Below are 16,753 nucleotides of genomic sequence, written 5' to 3'. Positions count from 1 at the left end.
CATCTCAAACCTGAGCCAGCTCTAACTATAAGTGTTGTCAAAGAGGAACGTTTTTCCTAAATACTTCTTAGTTCTCCTTCTCATCTTTCCTTGACCTCATGACGTTTTCCCTCGAGGCCAAGGAGAAGTGGTTAGGGCGACTGTGTTCTTCATACTATGACTTATTTTCATTACTTATCCCTCACTTTTTTGACAAACTATACCATGACTTCTTTACAACATTATACTATTCATGGAATATTGTTACAAAGAAAAAGAGCAATGAAAACCTATTGTATCTCACATAAAGTAAAGTCGGAGTGTAGTGAAAAAACAGTCCAAAACAGTCATCATAACCATAGTCAAATTATAAAAAAAAAAAATCATAGTATAGTATGTCGAAAATTCCCCAAAAATCAGTCCAAAATTATTTAAAAGTCATAAACTATCCCTTGTATCATCTGTCAAACTTCTGAGTGTAGTGAGTCCAAAACAGCCCAAAAAAAATCTTATGTCAAATAAATTAAAAAAAAAAGTCATAGTATAGAATGTCGAAATTTCATGAAAAAAGTCAGTCGACAAAATCCATAATATTAATAAACACCTTTAAGACAGGATAATCCTTTATTTGTTCATCCTTTTTTTTATTTGCAGTGTTACAGCAGTAAATGGGATCGTTAGTTGAATAACAAGAAGCATCAGTTAAAAACAACATGATACGCCTATAATAAATAATTCATAAGTGATCATAGCAAAATATAACTATGGTTGAATTCACATGAGGAATATTGATATTGAACAGTTGTATTGATATTCCATGTATGAATGAGTTGATTGCAGCAACAGGAAGCTGCTAACTGAAGTTGGTCACTGACAGAAACGTTTCTAGAACCAACAACATGTGGAGAAGTGAACGCTGTGCTTTCTGTCGTCCATCTTTGTAGTTTCATCACCGCAGAGCCACGTCAGTCATCAGCTGTCATATCCTAATCACGTAGCTGAGTGAAAGGGCAGTCGGATTCTCTGGGCATCGCGGCCATCACAGGGAGCCTAACGTAGCCGTCACGAAAGGTGCACCTATATAATTATAATAACCTATATTTACTTGCACATCCATAGTTTTCAAAGACAGAGATGAAATCATAACTCGAACCCTGTGTGTGTATATATCAGGATCAGAAAAGAGTTTATTCCATGTATGTTTTCACATTGAAGGAATTTGCCTTGGTGTTCAGTGCATACAATGTGTATTAAGAATAAACAATAAAGCAAAGTACTGTATACACACACACACACATATATACGTTGTGTATGTATATATATCTCCATGTGTGTGTTTCTGAAAGCAGACTGAGTGATGGAGCGCAGAGACCTGCAGCAGGAATTGGAAGATCACTTCAGCCATGTGGTCTCCAGACTGAAGTTCTTCCGGTCTGACTGGGACATCGTCTCCTTTGCAGTCTTCTTCATCTTCATCGGTGAGTGACGGTGTGATGGTTTGCAATGATTTGCAACCATTGTGGTGGACTTTGACTCTTGTTTTTCTTTTTATAAAAGTGTGATGGTCCAACTGTGTTCTCAGGTATGGTTCTGCTGCTGGTCATCCTGGTCCTCATCCGCTGCTGCTGCTGTTGCTGTGACAACGACGAGAAGGTAAACACACACACACCTGTAGTGAGATGCAGAACACACCAGAAATCACTCTTTATTATACCGTGAGCTGTCAGACGACAGGATGTGTCATGATGACGGGAGAGAATGGTGTCATGTGATAGTGACGTTGGCGTCTGATTGGTCTCCAGCCTCGCAGACAGAAGGTGGGCGTGGAGAACATGGCGCTGGAGCCCTGACGGCCGAGCTGCACTCATCAAGTTGTCACGCTGGACAAACCGATGTCATGTCTGGACTCTTGCCAAAGCTTTGCTTGTACAGGCACCAGTATGTAAGCAAATTCAGTCAAATCGCACCTAAGGAATCATTATTATTATTAGTATTTATGGAAATTGTAACGCGTGATCTTTTTTTTTTTCTTACTGTCACTGCTGGAAACATCTCTCTGTAGTTTTTTTAAAAAATTTTTCACGCACAAATATCATATATTTTAGATGCCCACAAGATATTGTGGCCCATTGTCTTCATGAATATTTAATTACATTTAGTTATCGTTTTTTTATTATTGTAGACTGTATTTCCTTTCCTGTTGATGACATTTTTAATGAGTTATTACTCCACTGCACGTCGTTACTGCAAAATCTCACCCTACTTACTGTAAGTCGGCTTTACTTTATATGGTCCCACTACAACGGTTGCTATGACAACGGTACACATAAATGGCTACCGCTCGGACCATCCTGCTACACTTACTTGAATTGAAATGTCCATTCTGCTCCTACTTTATTTCCATGGAAACAAATCTATAAAGTAATAAAAATGTCCACTTTGCTATTTTCTGTATTGTTTTCATAAAACAAACATTCCAGAGGAACAAGACGCTGAAACATCAGCAAAGACGGCTTATTGGTTAGAATATTTTTATTGCACAGATATCAGATAAATAGGCAGCGTTTCAAAACCGATTAATACTGGAATTAAATCATTTGTTCATGATTGGTTTAGTGTTTGCTTCACAGGGAATCAACAACATATGTGCAAAACGTGTCAAATAAATATGAAGGTAAAAGCAGACGGACGAGTAGCTTATCGTTTAGACTCGATGCAGTAACGAACAGGGAATGTGAGTTAACATGGAGCAATATACAATCACAAAAAACTACAAAAACAAATCCAAGCAGTAGCCCAGCTCCAATGTCACATTAGTCTCTGACTTCCAGGCCTTAAGTACGACTCAGATATATACATATACACACTTTGGGGGATCTAATGTCAGAAATGGCATATTATATTCATAACTAAGTTTTCATTACTGATACTAAGAATTGTTGTGTTTCTGTTAGAATGAAGTCTTCATATCTACATACGCAGCAATAGAGGCAGCGTCCCTTCCTGTGGACCACCATGGCCCCTTTTTGGAAAAAAATAAATATGTACAGTAGTCAACGAATCATTTTTTGATCCCGTATGAATTACACACATGATGTTTGTTAATTTTAAAGATAATTTCACAGGTCAATATGTAGTAGAAGTATCAGACTTTGAAAAAATACATAATTCTACAGACTTTCCACCAACAGTGGAGTCTCTCTGTGTGTGTTCGGTACCAGGACGTAGCGTTACTATAACAACAGGTCTCTCTGTGTTCGGTATCCGGATGTAACCTTACTTTAACAACAGGTCTCGCTCCCTTTTTCTCTTCCCTACTGGAGAAACCGCATCAGGTAAGATGACGTTACATTAGTGATGGAAAGTAAGACAAGCTAACGGCCGTGTCGGTGAAGTGCGTTGTGTGAGTCGACAGATGTTAAATGTTAAAGCCTGAACCCTCACATACTTGAAACAGACTTCACAGTCTGGAAGGGTGGACATTGGAACTGGTCCACGAACAGATCCCACTGTGGGGGGGAATGAACTGCCAGTATCCTGTCACCAACATTGTGTCTAGAAGACGTTTTCCTCGTGCCGCTGCATTCCCTCACAGCCAAACGTTTTCCCTTCTCTTTGCAACACCGTTTCATTCCCCATATAGTGTGTGGCACCCAGCGCTTTATGCTGACGGCTGAGCCGGCAGCGAGCAGCTTACAGTGCAAACGACGGTAACTGACAATGCTGACAAACAGTGGGAGAACCGGAGGTTGGGTGCTGCATGGTCACATGACTACGACTCTGCAAGTTTGACCTGAATGTGTCGTGTTCACTAACAAAAGTACACACGAATTATCCAAAAAGTCAAATAAAGATTGTATTTTGGAGTTTGTGGTACGTGCTCTGCTACTATTATTATACAAATATGAAGTAGAGATTAATTTTGGTTCAGTCAAAATGGTTTCTGTATGAAAAGAAGAAACGAGGAGAAAACAACAGTTTACCGACTCATCCAGTGATTCGGACCAGAGCCGACCAATGATAGTTTTGAAAACACTTATTTGGTCATATTTAAATGTTTCTTTCATTATCAAATTCACAGATATGTTGTATTAGATTTGACAAAGCTCCTAGTGCTAAACGGGACTAAATCCATGTTCTATTGGGAGGGAATGCAACAACATGAAGACACTTTAAACCTGCTGTAAAGGGGACCACTGGGTCTACTGGGTCTACTGGGACCACTGGGTCTACTGGGACCACTGGGTCTACTGAGTCTACTGGGACCACTGGGTCTACTGGGACCTCTTAGTACTGCTTAGTCTCCCAGGCCTGAGTGCATTAATCAGCGATCCACACAACAACACAGTACGGATAAGAGGAACCAGATACACAAATTTGCCTGAATTCAACAAATCATTCAAAAATAAATTCTAATAACAAATCAGCAATAATCACATTCATTCATTGAGAAGTTCAAGTCAGCGCTGTGAGATGCAACACACACACACACACACACACACACACAAGAAATGTCAGTCAGCTGGGTGAACTGGGAATATTTCTATGTCGGCTTTGATTGGCTCCTTCAGTTCATCATGCAGCACTTGAAACTGAATAACTGGATGGTGTGTGTGTTCAATATATATATATTTATATATAAAATAAATAAAAATCTTCCCAGGATGTCCCTTCCACTTGTGTGGTTCGTGTGTGTCTGACCGGTCTCTGGAGGATGGACAGAAGGTGGATTAGAAAGGTCTGTAGTTCCAGAAGCTGGAGAAGACGGATATCTGCAGGTTGGAGGACAGAGCAGCTTAGTCAGCGTTACATACACAACTACTACAACGACACATGCACAGTTTATTATCCACCAACCAACTAGTCAAAGCTGAAATAAGACTTTAAATACACCTACAACGGTGGCCCATAAACACCAGAGCCAAATTATCCACTTTCTATCTGTATTTTATACATTCAGTGTGTGTGTATATGTATGTCCATAGTGTTAATGTGAAACCACTGATGTGAGAGTCATCAGTCACCTTGTCCTTGAGCTGCTGACAGAGCTGCAGCGAGATGGTGAAGAAGACCAGGGTGTCGTTGAGCCAGGGCACCACACACTCCACCTTGTGGACGTGGCTCACCTCGAAGCGGTTGTTGTTGAGCTCGCTGTGGAGGAAAGTGTGCAAAATACAGCCAAGAGAGATTAAATGGACCTCAAAGATACACTTGGTACATGTGTTCCTATTAGAGCCCCACTGGAGTCTCTCTAAGAGGAAGGAAGGATATTTCTTACAACATTGCTCCTGGGTTGTGCAACACCGAGCTTCCAGCTGGCTTGTAATTCTACCAGGATGAGAGAGAAAAAGCCCTTGAAACGGCGGTCACATGACTCTGTGAGGCTGCCTATAGTGTTGCAGAGCCACAAGTTCTGACCTTGGTGGTGTTGGAAGGCAGCACGTGCAGCTGGTAGACAGTCAGGCAAAGTTTGCTTAGGTTGATGTAGAAGTTCACCATCACGTCTCCGGGCATGGGGGGGGTGAACATTTTCTGGTGGTGGAAGGAGACGAACACAAACACTGAACAGAGCACTCACAGTGCTCGCGCTAAAGAAACGGACATTTTCTCTTTAGGTGTGAATCATCAGAGGCTCCAAGATACGATATCATAATATATATAATATATTGATTTATTTACCTTTCATCTGATCAGATTATGTTTTCACTTCATTTCACAGTCATTTTTTAATAATATGTAAAATGTGTTCTTCTGTCAAGTCCATTTTTTTTCATGACCACACCAGAAAAAACCATCTAGTGGAATGAAGAAGCAATTGTAACCAAACGATTATAGTTTATATAATCAAGGTTCGCCCGTGAAATGATACAATATTGCCCTGCTTAATGCGGCAATACTACGGTGCATCGATCATCACTACTGAAAGTTTATTTTTTAACTGTAAGAGCCCAAACTATGTGATAGCTGACTGTTGAATGTTATCAGTGGCTACAGTTATCAGAACGATACAAACACGCAGGCTCCCTCATGTGGCTCAAAGTTGTACTGCAGTTCAATTCTTCACATTTATTTGATTATCTGAATCAGTTCTCCCGCTACCCCGTGTGTGTGTGTGTGTGTGTGTGTGTGTCTTGTACCATAAGACCACTGGTGGCCAGCTCAGGCAGCGTCATGGAGGCTGGGGTGGTGAGGCGGTTTCGTGCTCTGGTCAGCTGGAGCATCACTGCATCCATGAGCTATGGCAGATATAGATATAGATAGATATAGAAGCTGGTGTCAGTGACAAAGTCAACGCTCTGGATGACTCCACCATGTTGGGAACGGGGGACAGACCTTATTAACCTCAGCCCCCGTCTTAAAGTGGTAGCTGTCATCGCGGCTGCCAAGCAGCTGGAGGGCCTGGGTCACGTGGTTCCTGGCGTCCTGGATCTGATGGACCAACGGAGACGTGAGAGAGATTGAACTGTGAGCGGAATGAGGAAGTCAGGAGTTAAGTATTAATCAAATTTGCGCACAAAAAATAAGCTCTTATATTTAAAGCCAAGTTAGGAAATGATCCTCAACCATTAAAAGTTGATGTCTAACCTCAACCATTCCAAGTGGATTGCAAGTCAATGTTTAACTTCAACCATCTTGCAAGTGTTTCACAACTTGTGGGTGACCTACTCGACATGACCCTTGGGTTTATGGGATGAGACGGAAAATTCTGTCTTTTCTAAAAATCTTAATCTAAATCTAGAAAACAGGGAAATGTCTTCCGCAAAGGGCACAGACTGTGATACAATATATTAACCTTCTAATGTAATGATTAAATTGCATCACAGCGTATTTACAATTATATATAAACACAGTACATCTGAGATGCCAGTAAATCTGTGAACACATGACAGCTGAGCACTTATCTGCTTTATGGGTTCCAACAAACACAAGCGAGCCTATAGTCCGCCGTACAATTAAACACAAGGCTGAACTGCTGAAAGATGACATCACACCAATGATGGTCAAATTAATGTGAATGTTAGTGTAGTTTTACATTGTCTGAGTCAAAATGTCCTTTTTAGTGGACAATCAGGGGAAAAAAACAAACAAACACACATTGCTGTACCTGCTGCAGTTTCCACAGCTTGTCCTCTCTGAACTGAAAGTGCAACACTTGGCTGCTCTTTGCAACCTTCAGGTTGATGTCCTGTCAGGAAAAGCAAAAAGATAACCAAGGTTACATTTAGCTCAGATCAATGTTTGATTTCCACAGGGGAAGTGCAGTCTGGATGAGAACTCACAGCCTGAGTCAGAGCCTCTCCCTGCAGAGTCAGCACCCCCTTCACTTGATCCATGCTGCAAAACAACACGTCACATTTCAGAATCACCAGAGGAACTCTAGGCAAAGAGGAGACTTCACACTGTGTGACAGAGAGCACCTGATCTGACAGATTACAACAGAGGAAATAACCAAACCAGCCATCCAGGGTCACGGCATATTTCAAACGATCATCACTTATCACCTGACAGCCACTTCCTCCACAGGAAGACGACGTTGTAACAGACAGGGCGTACTGATTTCACTAAAGTAACTGTAAACCATGAAGAGTAACACTTCTAATTAAACGGTCAGAGGTTGAGTATTACGTAGAGCTGCCGAGGATGAAGTTTTCCTGTTTCTGCTGACTCTCCAGGCCTGGCATCGGCATGGAGAAACGCCTAGACGCCTCCTGTTAATGAAAGAGACAACGTACTTTTACCAGTTAGGGTCACAATACCAAAACTGTGACTTCAATACGATACCCTGCCTAAATATCTCAATACGATACCCTGCCTAAATATCTCAATACGACACCACGGACTAAAAGCTAAAACATCAGGAAAAGTAATAACAGACTACTGAACATGGACCTTAAAAGTTGTTTTCCTAATAATGAAAAATTGCATCAGTCATCAAGTCATCTGATGTCCCCTATACTTGAGTCTACGTGTCTAAGTCTAAGTATATTTATTTTACAACCAACATTAAACAGCGTTTACTAAGACTTTTTTTTGTTGTAAAACAGCGCCCCCGTAGGCCCATCAGTAACAGCTCAGGCTGAGAATGGTACTGCAACAGGGGGAGACAGGGAGGCTTCCAAAACAAAAACATGCTAAATCCTGGACCTTAAGATTATGTTTTGACTGCTGCAAAGTTAAAACCGTCCTCTTGTGGATGCATTCTATTCTTTAGTAGAGCGCTGCACATCAACACAACTCATAGGAGCGGCATAATATCGTTTTTAACAGCAGGGTCTCAGGATACTTTCCTAGTATCAGTATACAATGCAACACTAATGACAGTGTGGTGAAATCTTTGATTTGACATTGTTTCTGATCTCTTATTCTACTTCTGGTCTTTAATCCAGTTACAAGTGTTAGACACCTACTGAAAACTAATTTCACTGCATGAATGCAATATCATTGATCAACTTTCACTGTCACTTCAAGTTGGTGGAATGGTCTTTCATTATTGCGATATTGATTCCAACCACATTACTAGGCCATAATTACAACATATTCATGAAAGCTTGACATTTACCTTGAGGACGTCCTGGAGCTGCTTCAGGACCGCATGCACTTCTTCTTTAAGCAGCCAGTTGAATTCCTCCTCCTACCAACAATTCAAAATCAACAATTAACTCCTACAAAATAACCACACATACACTATAACATTGCAGCATCATGGTTCAAGGTCAACTTTACAGCTAAAGCTGGTGGCAACCTGTCAATCAAAAGGTGTCCCCGCCCTAAAACATCCCTTGCTTTATGGTCTCTCTAAATTAACTCTAAAGGACTCTAAATTAACCATAATTTATTAAATGAACATCATACTGTATTGAGAGACTTGAAACCAGAGATTGAGACCATAAACATATGTTTACTGGAGAATAAATCAAGAAGTAGGGTCATTTCCTCATAGACTTCTATACAATCAGACAGGAGTCGCCTCCTAGTGGCCAGCAGAGAGAATGGCTAATTAAGGACCTTTAGAGTTGGCTTCATTTTAGAGAACCGAGGTTTGCTCCTGGTTTAATTAGCTTGTGTTGTGCGGGGAAATGATTTTGGAAGAGGACATTTTTTAAATAATAACTGCTGTTAATGTGAGAAGAAGTATCTAAATGCTGTGATTTCATATTTCATCTGAGTGTTTATTTTTTAATTATGTCTTTAATTGCCATCCCATTTGATTGGGCCCTTCTGATCTCCAGTGGTTAACACCAGGGACATTTATAAAAAGAACACGCATACTTTAACGTCATAAAACACTCGGAATGAATGCATTTCCAGTCTATTTACAATAACCCGTGTCAACATATGATCACCAATAACCGTGTCCCGAGGCGTATCATGGTGCCTTTGGTTTAATGGGGTTGTCGGCTCTTCTAAGCAACCGCTGGTTTATTTTAAGTCATTCCAGTGAGAAGTATAGCAGATTTCAGAGGCTTAGCTTGGTTTTTGTTCATCACTGTGAACACCATGTTTGCTTCTTATGTCGTTGACATCACACGACTGTAGTAAGTGAGATAAAACGTGAGCTAATACAGGCCCTTTACAAGAGTGGACCCTCTATTACAGGAGCTGGTAGTCGGCTACACGACCATTTGTTGTGCTGCATAGTGTCAACAACATACAAACAGGCCCGTTGTCAACATCGTCACAGGATGGCCGGGAGCAGCGCGAGCCCTGGATACAGCACCTGCGTTGTCGCGCGCGGATGCTAGTGTCCCTGTCGGCTAGCAGCAGCTACACGAGCAGCTACGCGTTTACGTCCCACTAGCTACATTCTGCTCAAATATCGATGTCAACACACGTTGTATTAACAACCGGGCGGGTCGGTCAGTGAGACAGCGAGCCATACAGCCGGTGTTCGAGATTAACTGGTGGCTGAATTAACTGGTGATATTCTTTATACTAGGCAGATGTTTGGGAGGCGTGTCCTTCTGAGGACCCCTTGTTGACTATCCAGGAAATAAACATTTGATCGCTTCTTGTCTTTATCACGTTCATGTGTCGGTGTGTTTGGAAACATTACGGTCCGCTGTAACATTATAACCGTTCGCCAGCCCGTCGGTGAGCTGCCGCTGTCAGGACTCTCCTAGCAGGACTAGCGAATGAGACAGTAGGTGACTGTCCCGATGCCTGTTCAATACACTGCTAACGTTAATAAATCTGTTGAAATGTGTTCTTGTCGTCAGTCTCATATGTTTAATCACACATGGTTAGTAAACTGCTGTCCAGACGGCCCGATAGCTGGTTCTGCTTTAACCCACCCTGCAGGAGAAGCAGTTTCCAGCCCGCTCAGAGCGGTGAGGAGACTGTGGTCAACTGTGGTCTGCTCAGATTAACCTGTGATACAACATCTGCTACCTACCTGAGCGCTCTGCTCAGCTTTCTGCTCAGCTTTCTGCTCGGTCTAGACAGAACCGCTTGGTACCATCAGACATCTGGGCTGTGGAAATATGTTGTGTGGCGACAGAAAAGAAACAAAGACATGTTTGGCGGAGTTCAACGCGGCACATGTGAACACGACTTGGCTGTCAAGTAGCGTCAAGACCCGCAGATACCAGCGCACTGACCTGTGTGGACCTGCTCTGTCATATAAACACTTCCAAATAAAACATGATGCAGCTAAATGTGAGTTTACACACTGTAGTCATGCAGCACACTGCCAGAACTACAATCAGTCATTACTGTAGCAGAAGGAGACACAATGGATCAGTAACAATTCAGAATCACTTTTATTGTCCAAGTATATGTAGACATACACTAAAAATACAAGGCAGTAGCATGTCCTTAATGTACAGAAATGTGACAGACATATCTCATCTGCCAGTTGAGGTGTGTTCCTGTCCTGTTTGAATCCAAACCAGACTGAATTAGTCTGTATGTGGAGTCTGTTCTAATGTTCTTCCAGACTGGACTATTGCAGTGTGGAATGGGATCAGCAGCTCCGGAGGCAGGTTGGACCTCCAGAAGTAGCCAACACGGGTCTGTAGCTTCCTTATAATTTTCAATCAAAGTACACACGCAGGACAAAAATAGTTAAGGTCTGCTGGGGGACTTCCAACGCAACTTGTGTGGTACCACAGACTGCATGTGGTACACTCAATCTGAAAGGGAAAGAGATAGATGTTTAAATATCGACAAACATTTATCCTGATACTAGGGTTAATTCTTAGCTGTGGGCCTGTATGTGGAGTCTGTTCTTATGTTCTTCCAGCAGTTCCAGTGCCTCCAAAAAGTGCAGACATGCAAGTTAGGTGAATTAAAGTAGACATTTTCAATATCTGTTCAATTGTGACTGTTCACCCGGTGATGTTGAGGTGACCCATCCAAAGTGCATCCCAGTCTTCCAGCCAAACTCTGGGCAGGATATGAATTAAACTTCTTACCCAGTCGTCAATGTCAGCTCCCGAGCTGAGCTCCCCACAAGCTCGGCACAGCTGGGATAGGTCATCTGTTAAGGGGGGAAAAGCCATTAATGTAGTGCAGTGCCAGTATGGACACATTTCAGTGTAGCTGGTACAATCCTGAATACCTGAATTTTCCACCAGAGCCTGTGCCATGTTAAGCCGTAGTGTCGCCACCCCCTCCTGGTCCACACGATACTGCACAGTTTCATTTAGAAGTATCTGCTCTGCAAGCTAAAGTGATAACAGGGAGTACAATTCTGAAGGGGTTCCAATTATGTCAGAACATGCATGATCAAATTGTTACCTTGCACACAAAGACTCCACATGAGGACCCATCAGTCTGTCTTGGATGCTCTATGGTCGAGCATGTCCACCTTCCTACAGCGGGTCGTTTTTTGCGAACCAGTGCCCTGCACACAGAACGATTACAGTTTGGCAAGTGTATCATGAGCCCCAAAGAGATCATTTCCAATTAAAGATCAGCTGAATGGTGAAAAGGCTTCGTGTTGCTACCTAAAGACCAGCCAGTTGGCATTTAATTCACCTTGTTACATCTTTGCAGTGATTTATGTGTTCTGCAGAGGCCCCAAATGGGTCCAGGTACAAGGACCTCATCTCCTTCAGATACATGATCTATGGAGAGGCAAACAAGATGACAGCCAAGCCTTCATACATCAGATGGTCTCATAGTTTCATCTACATCTGTTAACTTTAAGATTACTTACAATGAGTGTCCAGTGTCCACCGTGACAAACCGCTCCAGCTGCCACAGCATACTTTAAGAGGTCCAGCTTACCAAAAAAGTACATAAAAACAAACATTATGCATGTACTGTGGAGGGAAACTGACAGACAAAGAGACTCACCGATCTTAAACTGCCTGTATTTCTTCCTTGCCAGAGTGAGGTCATGAGATACGAATCGATGATGAGTGCCCCAGCTCTCTGGCCCACCATCATCAAATACGCATTTATGATCTATGAGAATAATAATTAGTCGTGACAATGTGAAAGACAAATATCAGGCCAATATAAATGTACCTCTCCCTCCAGCAGCTTTCCTGGGGCCAAGACCAGCAGATCTTCAGAGAACAATTTGTATGGGCCGATCTTGGACCACAGCGTCTTCCTCTTCCTCCCACTCCATATGTCTCTGATCACTGTAAACATAGCAATACCAGTCATTTGTGAAATTCATATTTTATATGTACTTTGTCAGGTTACTGACAAGTTTCTGCAGGATTACAGTCATCCTGTGCCTTGCTGGATGAAGGTGGTCTTGCTGGCAGGGCACTGGATGTGGTTGGCATCTCACGGTCTTGTGGACCAGCCAGAGGAGAAGGATCCAACACCTTTTTTAATTTGGCAGGGATCCTCTCCTCTGGCTGGAAGTAATGTGTCAGGAGGTCTATATTCGACATAAGTTTGGCCTTCCCCTTTTCAGAGGCCAGGACCACATTTTTCCCCTCGAGTTCCATGATCCGGTATGGACCCATCATGTCACTCTCCATCTTGCCCCCTTTCCGTTGCTCCCGTCTGATGTTCTTTTTAAGAACTACATCTCCAATTTTGAACTGGTCATCTTGGCCCCTTTCGCGCTTTCTCCTTCTCACCATTTCCTGGCTTTTTGCGATGTTGGTCCTGACCTCTCTGTACGTGTCCTGCTGCATTTTTAGTCCTTCTGGAAGCTCCTCTTTTGTGACCAGCCTTTCTACTTTCTCTTCGGTTACCTGGCACAAATCACAGTTAGTATGTAGAGGACATAGATGAGCCCCTTTTTTAAGGATGAGAACATTAGAGCAACTTACTTCATACTCCTTTGGTACCTCTGAAGGATACCTGGCCTCCCTCCCAAACATCAAAAAATATGGGCTATACTTTGTCGTCAACTGTTTCTTTGTCCGCAGACCAAACATAGTTGACTGCAGAAACTGGTCCCAGGATTGTGGTTTCTCACCCACCAGTTTGTTCAGGGACCTCAAAAAGGAGACAGGAAAGAATTTAGATACTCATGCACAGTATGACAAAACACATATTAGTTTAGCTCAATATTTCATGAAGAGCTTAAGTTATTGAACACAAATATACCTCTGTATGGTGCCATTAAGCTTCTCCACTAGGCCGTTGGTCTGGGGATGGTAGGGGCAACAGAGGCTCCTTTTTATGCCCAGCTTCTTGCACAGGCCGTAGTTGACCTTGAAATGATCAGTTGGACTAACATTAAATAGGTGAGCACAGCAGCAGTTACATATCGGGCAGTCATAATGCTTCATCATGGTACCTTGTTGCGGAATTCTGAGCCCTGGTCTGTTAGCAGTCGTTTAGGTGCACCAAATTTGTAAAAGAAATCAAGAATACAACTGGTCACCTCATCTGCTGTTTTGCTCTTTAGTGGGTAAGCCTCTGCCCATTTAGTGAAATAATCAACCATGACACATATGTACTGGTTGCCACCATTGGTTACTGTGAGTTTACCCACTAGATCCATCCCTACGAGCTCCAGAGGCTCAGTTACCTGGGAGGAAAAAAAAAAACACATTATAGTATTTCTATTTCAGTGTTGTGATTGAAAGCTGACAAAATGTGCCATTGATTCCCTTACCTCTATCGGGTTGTATTCCCTCTTCTCTTTCACGTTCGCTCTCTTGGCCTGGCACTGTGGACACTGAGCAATCTAAACATAACATGAGTTCCAACAGCATGATGAATGTGTTCACACAAATGATTTCATGATACATTATATTGAAAACTAATAAAACATACTAGCAGTATATGAACAAACACATCACACTCTACTGTACAAGCTGAATGAGTGTTCCACCTCATTTTAAAGATACAAACTTACCCACTTGCGAATGTCCTCCTCCATGCCAGGCCAGTAATACCGGCTGATGATGGCACTGTGGGTTTTTTCCACGCCACAGTGTCCTCCAAAATGGCTGCAGTGGAATTCTTCAAATATATCATTTGCTTCCTCTGCACTTAATACAACCTTAGCAAGGTGCTCAGCTTTATTTTTTCTGCGCCTGCAGATGTAGTGCAGATCTCCATCTGGTGTTTAAATAACATAATGCTACATTTGTTAGTTTTACCATGGCAGATGATCACTGTGTTCTGAACTTCAGATGGCAAGCATTCTTACCTTTAATCCGGGAGGTGTCCGCTCTCCTTTTGATAACATATTTTTGTTTGGCCGTTAACCCCTCAGGATACTGGTTGTGGAGCTTGAAATTGAGCACCTCCTGCACAATTTTGGGATCCATCACCCCTATCTGTCCCTAGCTCCTACCTCCACCTGTCTCACCTGCTCCAACCTACCTACTCACCCCTTCACACACAAACAGATACACAACAAGATACAAACAGGACAACCACAATAAAGACAAATAAACCTCTCAAACACACACAGCCACACTCTACTACTCACAGCAACCACTCAACTATCGACTACTCACTCACTCAGCTACTAACCAATCACCTAACTATGTCTGACTTATATGTTTTATCTCTCTCTATCTCTCACTATCTCCGTCTCCTCACAAACCCACAAAGTTGGGGCATGTCAGTTGGGTTTATATAGTCTGTACCATGTACCAATGAAACCTGCTCCCAACCACCCACAGGTTAATTTAATAACACTGATTAACTGTAACTCCTGATTAACTCCTGCCCAGAGTTTGATTGGAAGACTGGGATGCACTTTGGATGGGTCACCTCAACATCACCGGGTGAACAGTCACAATTGAACAGATATTGAAAATGTCTAGTTTAATTCACTTAACTTGCATGTCTCTGCACTTTTGGAGGGCACTGGAACCGCTGGAAGAACATTAGAACAGACTCCACATACAGACTAATTCAGTCTGGTTTGGATTCAAACAGGACAGGAACACACCTCAACTGGCAGATGAGATATGTCTGTCACATTTCTGTACATTAAGGACATGCTACTGCCTTGTATTTTTAGTGTATGTCTACATATACTTGGACAATAAAAGTGATTCTGAATTGTTACTGATCCATTGTGTCTCCTTCTGCTACAGTAATGACTGATTGTAGTTCTGGCAGTGTGCTGCATGACTACAGTGTGTAAACTCACATTTAGCTGCATCATGTTTTATTTGGAAGTGTTTATATGACAGAGCAGGTCCACACAGGTCAGTGCGCTGGTATCTGCGGGTCTTGACGCTACTTGACAGCCAAGTCGTGTTCACATGTGCCGCGTTGAACTCCGCCAAACATGTCTTTGTTTCTTTTCTGTCGCCACACAACATATTTCCACAGCCCAGATGTCTGATGGTACCAAGCGGTTCTGTCTAGACCGAGCAGAAAGCTGAGCAGAAAGCTGAGCAGAGCGCTCAGGTAGGTAGCAGATGTTGTATCACAGGTTAATCTGAGCAGACCACAGTTGACCACAGTCTCCTCACCGCTCTGAGCGGGCTGGAAACTGCTTCTCCTGCAGGGTGGGTTAAAGCAGAACCAGCTATCGGGCCGTCTGGACAGCAGTTTACTAACCATGTGTGATTAAACATATGAGACTGACGACAAGAACACATTTCAACAGATTTATTAACGTTAGCAGTGTATTGAACAGGCATCGGGACAGTCACCTACTGTCTCATTCGCTAGTCCTGCTAGGAGAGTCCTGACAGCGGCAGCTCACCGACGGGCTGGCGAACGGTTATAATGTTACAGCGGACCGTAATGTTTCCAAACACACCGACACATGAACGTGATAAAGACAAGAAGCGATCAAATGTTTATTTCCTGGATAGTCAACAAGGGGTCCTCAGAAGGACACGCCTCCCAAACATCTGCCTAGTATAAAGAATATCACCAGTTAATTCAGCCACCAGTTAATCTCGAACACCGGACAGCACCGCGTCCCCCCGTCTAGCGTCACCGTACAGCGCCGCAGAGCGTTCACACCGCCGCTTACCAACACGGCTCTCTCCACTTGACTGGCGGCCGACATCTTGGGCAGCTCGGCCAAAGACCTCTGCGAGTTGAGCATGTTGAGATGAACACAGACGAAAACACGCTTTTAACAGCCTTTAAATACGACTCACTCCTCGGGATGAAGGTCTGTTACTACTAGATTAGCGGAGGATGTGTTGCGTTCAGGCGCTGTCGGAAATAACAGAGACGAGCTCATGAGCGACACAAATCAGAGGCGAATACAAATGAAAAAAACGCCCCTTTGGACCAAGAGGCGTACACAACTTCAGAAAAGTCCAGCAGAAATGAGAAATGTATATATTTAACAACATTTGCTGAAAACAATACGACAAAAGCAATGTCTTCATATTATTATATACAAATCCAATAGCCGTTAGGAGAA

At 42.7% G+C, this 16,753-nt stretch overlaps 2 protein-coding genes across 5 annotated transcripts in view; one reads left to right on the top strand and one right to left on the bottom strand.

Moving 5' to 3' along the window:
* smim22 (small integral membrane protein 22) overlaps window positions 1-2,424 on the top strand; it is a 4,278-nt gene extending 1,854 nt beyond the window's left edge. Inside the window, exons 2-5 of one of the 4 annotated variants that reach the window (XM_084038206.1) lie at window positions 924-1,050; window positions 1,326-1,457; window positions 1,562-1,632; window positions 1,782-2,424. In XM_084038206.1, the coding sequence (XP_083894332.1) occupies window positions 1,337-1,457; window positions 1,562-1,632; window positions 1,782-1,829 (240 nt within the window). In that variant the 5' untranslated portion in view covers window positions 924-1,050; window positions 1,326-1,336 and the 3' untranslated portion in view covers window positions 1,830-2,424. Of the gene's footprint in view, window positions 1-672; window positions 1,051-1,325; window positions 1,458-1,561; window positions 1,633-1,781 lie in introns of those variants that run through there. The other 3 variants (XM_084038205.1, XM_084038207.1, XM_084038208.1) reach the window with 3 other exon arrangements.
* A 1,414-nt stretch (window positions 2,425-3,838) lies between these two features.
* On the bottom strand, window positions 3,839-16,526 carry rogdi (rogdi atypical leucine zipper). Its single transcript, XM_084038204.1, has 11 exons — window positions 16,352-16,526; window positions 8,540-8,611; window positions 7,606-7,688; window positions 7,260-7,314; window positions 7,085-7,165; window positions 6,313-6,408; window positions 6,117-6,215; window positions 5,398-5,511; window positions 5,258-5,307; window positions 5,004-5,130; window positions 3,839-4,751 (listed from the first exon to the last, which is right to left on the bottom strand). Exons 1-11 carry the CDS (start codon window positions 16,424-16,426, stop codon window positions 4,710-4,712), a joined length of 894 nt encoding a protein of 297 aa, XP_083894330.1. The 5' UTR covers window positions 16,427-16,526; the 3' UTR covers window positions 3,839-4,709.
* Window positions 16,527-16,753: the final 227 nt, after the last annotated feature.

This window comes from Eutrigla gurnardus (genome assembly GCF_963514095.1).
Source record: "Eutrigla gurnardus genome assembly, chromosome: 20".
NCBI classification, from domain to species: Eukaryota; Metazoa; Chordata; class Actinopteri; order Perciformes; family Triglidae; genus Eutrigla; species Eutrigla gurnardus.
This window is presented reverse-complemented; position numbering and strand designations above follow the sequence as displayed.

Bases quoted from the DNA above. Each gene is read 5' to 3' on its own strand.
- rogdi (XM_084038204.1), bottom strand. From the start codon at position 16,426: ATGCTCAACTCGCAGAGGTCTTTGGCCGAGCTGCCCAAGATGTCGGCC. The intron at 6,216-6,312 runs GTCTGTCCCCCG...TATCTGCCATAG, and splicing joins CGGGGGCTGAGGTTAATAAG to CTCATGGATGCAGTGATGCT. The intron at 5,308-5,397 runs GTCAGAACTTGT...TCATCCTGGTAG, and splicing joins TGCCTTCCAACACCACCAAG to AATTACAAGCCAGCTGGAAG.